The 7,811-nt window shown below is 37.0% G+C and overlaps 1 protein-coding gene across 1 annotated transcript; it reads left to right on the top strand.

Moving 5' to 3' along the window:
• Nucleotides 1-296: 296 nt before the first annotated feature.
• Nucleotides 297-845, top strand: LOC109210043. The gene has a single exon (XM_019373415.1). It carries the CDS (start codon nt 297-299, stop codon nt 843-845), a length of 549 nt encoding a protein of 182 aa, XP_019228960.1.
• The last annotated feature ends 6,966 nt before the right edge of the window (nt 846-7,811 follow it).

The following is a 7,811-nucleotide window of genomic DNA, read 5'->3' as shown; positions in this document are numbered from 1 at the left end:
GGGGACTGAATATATTAGACATCAAAGTATGGAATAAAGCTGCAGTTACAAAGCATTTGTGGGACCTTAACAGGAAAAAGGATTGTTTGTGGATAAAATGGGTACACAGTTTCTACATAAAGAAGAAGGAACTGGAAACAATGAAGACTCCTAAGGCAGCAGCATGGGTTATCAGGAAGATCTTTGACAGAAGAGAGGAGGTAATGCAGCAGTCATAATTGCAAGGGAATTTAACTCAAAGGCTAACTAGTGTGTGTAGCAATGGGAAGTTCAAAATTCAGCATTTGTATAAGAAAATGGTGCCAGAATACATTAAAGTTGCATGGAGAGGAGTAATGCTACATCCAGGTGTGCATCCTAGCTTCAGATTTATCCTATGGCTTGCAATGCAGAGAAGATTAGCAACTGTGGATAGATTAATGCAAATAGGCATCAATGTCCCAAATGAATGCACCTTCTGTAAACAAACTCAGGAAACCTTCAACCACCTATATTTTGAATGCATGATCACAAACAGAATATGGGCTAAAATGTGTAAATGGCTGGGGTACACAAGGAACATAGGTGACTGGGAATGTGAACTGCAGTGGATCAGTATTATAGCAAAAAGCAGGAAAGGATTAAGTGGCATCACTTGCTGCATTTTTACTATGATGGTTGCAGTGATATGGAGGGAGAGGAATAGTAGCAGATTTGAGCAAAAGAGGATTGATGAGCAGAAGGTCTGCAGGGAGATGGTCCAACACATCCATGTACGAGGGAAGAATCACAGTAGATGGAAAGCAGCATTGGAGCAGCTGGATTTTTTCCTTGATTGTAAATACAGCATATCAAATATAGCATAGTATAGACTTTGTAATTGATAGATGATGTATAGTGGTAGCAGTGAGTCAAAACTGCTACTAGGACTAAATTGTATTCATTTTGAGAAAATAGAAATATAATGTTTAACTAAAAAAAAAAGAAAAACGACAGTGCGGAAAGAAAGCCCGACATCGGGGTGTCACTAGTCATGAGCATCGACTATAACCGTCTGACACATCAAGACTAACATGGACGGGAAATTACTGAATACAACTAAGGGAGGATAAGGAGGGAGAAAAGCAGGGCTGCGATCGCCAGGCAGCTACCTTGCTAACTCCGATGGACCTGCCACTGAGTAATCAACACCCGCTACCGGGTTTAGAAATACCTGGATCTGCACACAAGGTGCAGGGAGTAATGTGAGTACGCCAACTCAGTAAGTAACAAAGGTAAATAAAGACTGAGCAGTAGTGACGAGCAATAAAACATATACAGTTCATAGCATGAAATTCTCAGTAGAATACAGCAGGCTTTTAAAATCGGTTTTAATTTAGCTCAGCTCATTTAAATCCAATTTCAGTAAAACCATTTATAACATCTTTCAACAGATTTCAAATGAAGTTATAAAACAGTGAGTAGAAATGGTGAAAACATAATCAGCCCCTCGGGCAAAACTCACTCGTATACAGCCCCTCAGGCATACATGAATCATAAACAGGTCCATTAGAGTTAGCAAGGTAGATGCCTGGTGATTGCAGCCATGCTTTTCTCCCTCCCTATCCTCCCTTAGTTGTATTCAGTAATTTCCCGGCCATGTTAGTCTTGATGTGTCAGACGGTTGTAGTAGATGCTCATGACTAGTGACACCCCGATGTCGGGCTTTCTTTCCGCACTGTTGTTTTTCTTTCTTCACTTTATGAAAGTTTATTGTTAAATAGCTTTGATTTTAGCTTTAAAATGAAAACATTGATTGGTTTTGGGGTTGTGTCGGCTGGCCTAGTTCCATGATAGGCGTCATCACGACCGGGTTGGTTTTGGGATCGTGACATCGCCAAAATTCTAACTTTCGCCTATTCAAGCCTAATTCTACCACGGACCTCCAAATCACATTCCGGACGCGCTCATAAAGCCAAAATCACCTAAAGGAGCTAATGGAACTATCAAAATTCAAATCCGGGGTCCTTTAGACATAAGCCAATATCCGGTCAACTTTTCCAACTTAAACCTTCACATAAGAGACTGAGTGTCTCAATTCACTCCGAAACCACTCCGGACCCGAGCCAACTAACCCAGTATATCATAATATAGTTGTAGAACACAAAAGAAGCTGAAAATGGGGGAACGGGGCTATAACTCTTGAAACGACCGGCTAGGTCGTTACAATATAATTATCGTATAACTTTTGAGAGGTACTCAAATATCCTAATTATATAGGTTGTGCTACAAATAATATGAAAATATAGTATGATTCAAAACGAATAAGAATACATTATAACTAAATGAATCTAAAAAAAATTTATTTACTAATTATCTAACTTCATTTGTTATATATCCTCCATCATCATTACAATCTTCAATCCTTTTTTACTTGTAACTCGTGATGAAAATTATAAAGTGATTCATTTGTAAATACATGTTTACTTAGAAATAGTCCCGTATGAAATAATAATTCATCTTTACTTATGATGAGGATAAAAAAACAATGCAATAGAATTATTTTATTCATATTCTATATTACAATCAAGTTCAAAAACTATATCTATAGATTCAAATTTTTATCCTTCAATTCAATTACTTTGTATTATATAACTCATAGATATTATCTTAAAATTGTCAGTTGATTTCTATTAGCTTACCTTTTTTATTATATAGACTAATAGATTTTATCTTAAAATTTTAAAGTGGCTTTTTATTCGGTCACTTGGCTTAACCTCAATGCAAACTACTCTTTTTGCTATGCGAATAGTAATTGTTTTATTTATTATTTTCTAGCTCATTTTTTTTTTTTGAAATAGAAAGCTTACTTTATATATATATTAATTATGGAGGGGTTGTCTCCCCCCTAATATTGTTTTTCATACATGCATCATCATCTCCTACCATTAAGCCTTGTAAGGCACTACTATTCCCTAGTGCAGCCAAATTTTCACATTGTTTGCTTTTGCAAGATCTAATATAAACATAATCCTCCCGATCTTTGTCATATACATCCATAACAAGATCAGGTGGTTTAGGGAAAATACATAGTTTGTCAAAACTATTATTCCTTAATGCTGCATTTGCCAAAACGTGTGTCACCCTATTTCCTTGCCCGAAGTTATGCTTGAATAATATCATCCCCTGCTTGGTTTCTTCCTCCACCAATAACATGAATTTAAGGCATAATTCATTATCAGTAGTGTTATTTTTGTCAATTATGTTGAGTAATTCCGTGGCATCAGTTTCCACTTCTATGGGGAATATTTGTTCCCTAATTATTAGTTGTAGCATAGGCCATAGAGCTTTGAGCTCCGTTTGCATGGGTGAGATTGTATTAACCTTTACTGAGAAACCCATATTCCACCTCCCTTTAGAATCACGAACAATTCCACCAATGCCTCCTTCCATGTTAGTTTTGTCAAAAGCTCCATCGATATTAGCCTTGAACCATCCTTTTGCCGGTTGTTCCCACTTTACTTGGAGTTGTATATTCTTATCCTCAAATATTTGTTTCTTTGTGAGAAAAAAATATTCATTAGTGTAGGCCATGATCTTTTCCATATTTATAGGAGCCATTTTGTTGTTAATGTTGTTATGGTTTCTATTATTCCAAATTTCCCATAAAACAAAAGGTAGTAATTGATGCCAATTTATATATCTTAGGGATATTCTTGGACTTGTATTTATTAGAAAATTTATCCAGTTGTTTGTTCCTCCACTATTATTAGTGTTTATCCCTAATTTTTGCAATAAATCCTTGGCAATGGGGCATTCCCAGAAGATGTGATTTATTGATTCGTTGTTGTTTTTGCATATGGGGCACGTTGGGTCTATGTTAGTACCAATTTTGGCAAGATAGCTTCTTGTTGGTAGCCTCTTGTGGTAGAGTTTCCATAGCAAAAATTTTATTTTATTGGGACACTGCAAATTCCACATCTAATTATTACCATAAGTATTATAGTTATTGTTATCAATTAGTTGGTACGCAAAGGATGTTGTAAACATTCCATTGGAATTTAGACTCCAGTTAATATCGGCCTGATTTGTCGTATTTTTAGTGAAACAATTTACAGCCTTGATGCAATTTCTAATAGGGCTAGGTAGATTAAAGGATAATTTTTCCAAGTTCCATCCCTTATGGTCACGAATGTCTTTAACTTGTAACGATTCCTCCCCCTTATTTAGAGGCCCTTCAATGCTACTGCGTAAGTTATTGTAATTTGGAATCCAGTTCGTATCCCATAGGTTCATACAAGATTGATTATGAACTGGCCATCTAATCCCTTTATTACAAATATTCCAACCGTTTAATAGATTTTTTCATGTGATTGATGAACCCATTGTTCTTTTTTTCTTCCCGTAGATACTGATTAACACCTTTGCCCATAAGGAGTTTGTATTAGTGAGAATTCTCCAGGCTAGGCCAGTCAAGAGGGCTTGGTTTTTGGATTTTGCCTTTTTGATACGCAATCCCTCGTTAGATAAATCCTTAGTAATTGTTTCCTACCCAATTAAGTGGATTTTTTTCTTATCCCTAGTGGTACCCCATAGGAAATTCCTCTGGATCTTATCTATCTCTTGAAGGGTTTTGCTGGGGAGTAGATTTATTTGCATTATGTGATTTGGCAAGGTACTTAGGGTTGATTTAATTAGTGTGCACCTTCCCGCCATACTTAGCCATTTAGCATTCCAATTGTTTAGTCTACCTCTCATCTTGTCAATCAAAGGTTGATAATCCTTGTGCCTAGGGATGCTATTTAATATTGGAAAACCTAGATAGTTTTCAAATGTGTTACTAGTAACAATTCCAAGTGTGGTAGTTACCTTTTCCTTAGTTTCAATAGTGCAGTTTCTAGACATAACTATTTTTGACTTAGCCTTATTAATACTTAGGCCAGATAGACTACTAAAATTGTCCAGGCACTTGCTAATACTTGTAAGGGTCTTTTGGTTAGCTTCACCCATTAAGGTCAAGTCATCAGCGAAAAATAGATGAGATAGGGGTGGTGTCCTGGGGTTCAATTTGAGAGGTGACCAATTCCTAAGGTCTACTTCATGGTTAATGTTCTTTGAAAGCATATCCATGCAAAGTATAAATAGGTATGGGGATAAAGGGTCCCCTTGTCTAATCCCCCTTGTGGGTGTGAATTCATTTGTTTTGCTACCATTCACGAGGATTGAGAAAGAGCTGGTGGTGACACAGTTGATAATAAGGTTACTAATGTTCTCGGGGAATCTGAAAAATTTTAGTGTTCGATAAATGTAGGACCATTCTAGTTTATCAAACGCCTTTTCTAGATCAAGTTTTACGATCATTTTTTCTTTACCCTTTGACCTATTGAAGTTTCTAAGGACCTCTTGAATTATAATAGCATTGTCACTGGCTCTCCTTCCTTTAATAAAACTAGCATGTTCTATATTGATTAGTTGGTCAAGAAAGGGCTTAACTCTATTAGCTATTATTTTTGTGATGATCTTGTAAATGACATTGCACAAGCTTATAGGCCTAAAGTTTTTGATTATGTTGGCATTTTTTATTTTGGGAATTAAGCAAATATACGTGTGGTTTAATCCCTGAGGTATTTTAGAGGTATTAAAGATGGTATGGCATAGGTTAATTACCTTACTTCCTAGTATATGCCAGTATCTATGGAAAAAGAAAGGATATAGGCCATCAGGCCCCGGTGCCTTGTATGGCTTAAAAGAGAACACTGATTTTCTAATTTCATGGTTAGTAAGGGGTCTATCCAGGATTGATAGGTCATAAGTCGTAAAATTTGTGACATCGTTATTCAACAGATTAGTCGTATTGTGAGAAGTTGTGAATAGTTCCTTGAAAAAACTAGTAACATGATCCATTATGGATGAAGGGTCTTCTATCCAATTTTCTAACTCATCTTTAAAGAAAACGACATTATTTCTCCTTCTTCTATTAGCAGCCTTTATATGGAAGAACCTAGTATTTGCATCCCCATCATTAAACCAATTTACTCTTGCCCTAATTTTTCAGTAGTCTTCCTCCAATTTTAGAATTGAATTATACTCTTCAACTAGCTTGGTTTCCAGATCTTGAAGGAAGGTACTAGTTTGATAGTTTATAGATTTTTGTATCCCATCCAACCTTTTTAAAAGTTTCCTTTTTCTAGCAAAAATATTACCAAAGGTTTGATTTTTCCTTTCCAAAACTTTTTCTTGGAAACTTTCAGTGCCTCCTAGTAGGTCCTTATTGGCCCAGTTATGTGAGACAAGTTTGCTAAAGTATGGATATGTACACCAATAGGTTTCCAGTCGAAAAGGCCTATCCCTAATTGAATTAATTTTATTATTTAGGTTAATTAGGATAGGGTTGTGATCCGAGTGTACTTTTGGGAGGTGTGTTATGGTGACATTTGGGTAGGCTTCTAGCCATTTTTCACTAGAGTATACCCTATCAAGTCTTTCCATGATCAATCCCTTTTTTTTCCGGTAATTAGACCAAGTATATTTACAACCTTTGAAGCCTAGGTCTAACAAATTGCAATAGTCTAAACAGCCTATTAAGGCCTTAGCTCTTTTTTGGTTAATTTTCCTACTGCCATATTTATCAGTCACGTTAATAACTTCGTTAAAATATCCACCTATCAAGCACGGCCCACTGTAGTTATCATGGATAGTTTTAAGGTTTTTCCATAACATATATCTATTATTAACATCATTGCTAGCATAAATAACACTAAATAGCCAAGTTAAAGTTTTAGGCTTTACCTCGATCATTGCATGTATGGCCTGTCCATTTCTGGTGAAGTTATTCACTGTCACCACTTCGTTGTTCCACAGGATCACAAAACCCCCACTCTGGCCAACTGAGGGAACCTCAATCATTTCAGTGAAACTAAAAGCTTCTAGTATTGATAGATGACTCTCCATTTTTGTTTCTAGAAGAGCAAACAGACAAGGCCTATGTGTGTCCATAAGTTCCCTAAAATTCCTAGTGAAATTTGCGTTGTTTGCACCTCTAACGTTCCAGACCACAACATTGTTTGGTTGATACATGGGGTTATTATTGGGAGGGTTGTTGTTTTGCATCACCCTTAGAGAGGGGATCATGATCACCACATTCTTCCCCACTGTTGGGTCCTGTGGTGGAAGAATGTCTAGTGAGCATTTGTACAATGTCACTGGGCAACTGAAGATAGATTTCCTGTCGAGCATCTCCCTGAATATTAATATTTTTACTTCGTTTAGACTTGAAAAGGTCACAGCTGGTTCCCCCAAGTGAGGCATGTTTTCCAGTTCCTCTCCTTCCTCTTGTATTCCTTCTTGGTTTGGCATGTTCATTGGTGGTGGTGCTTGTTCGTCCATTGGATCTGGTTGTGGGTTTTGTTAGTTGGGTAATGCTTGGGCATTCCATTGTATGAACACTGGATTTAGCATCATCAGATCCTCTGGAGCAAAGAAGGGTAGATTTAGTGGTGGATTTTGGTGAAACTGTTGGTTTTGGTGATGTGGGATATTCCACATTTGTTGCATGTTGTTTACTAGGTTTGGATTCATCGATGGAGCCAATGGTTGTAGGATACTGCTCATCCACATTTGGTTTACGTAGTTGTTCATAGCTAGATTCATCCCTTCTGAGATCAATTGGGCTAAGAAATGTGTGTTTTGGATCACCAGGATTGATTCATGTCCATTGATCTCCATGTTGAATGTCACTGCATGGCCTTGCAACCCTAGTTCTATCCACAATTGTGGGATGTGGTTTGGTGGGTTTGGTGGTTGTGCATAGATCACTGGATTTGGTTGGAGTTGTGGTGGCAGATTGGGTAGGT

The sequence above is a fragment of the Nicotiana attenuata genome, unplaced genomic scaffold (assembly GCF_001879085.1).
Source record: "Nicotiana attenuata strain UT unplaced genomic scaffold, NIATTr2, whole genome shotgun sequence".
Taxonomy (NCBI): domain Eukaryota; kingdom Viridiplantae; phylum Streptophyta; class Magnoliopsida; order Solanales; family Solanaceae; genus Nicotiana; species Nicotiana attenuata.
Note: the sequence above shows the minus strand (reverse complement) of the source record. Positions and strands in the feature narration are given on the sequence as shown.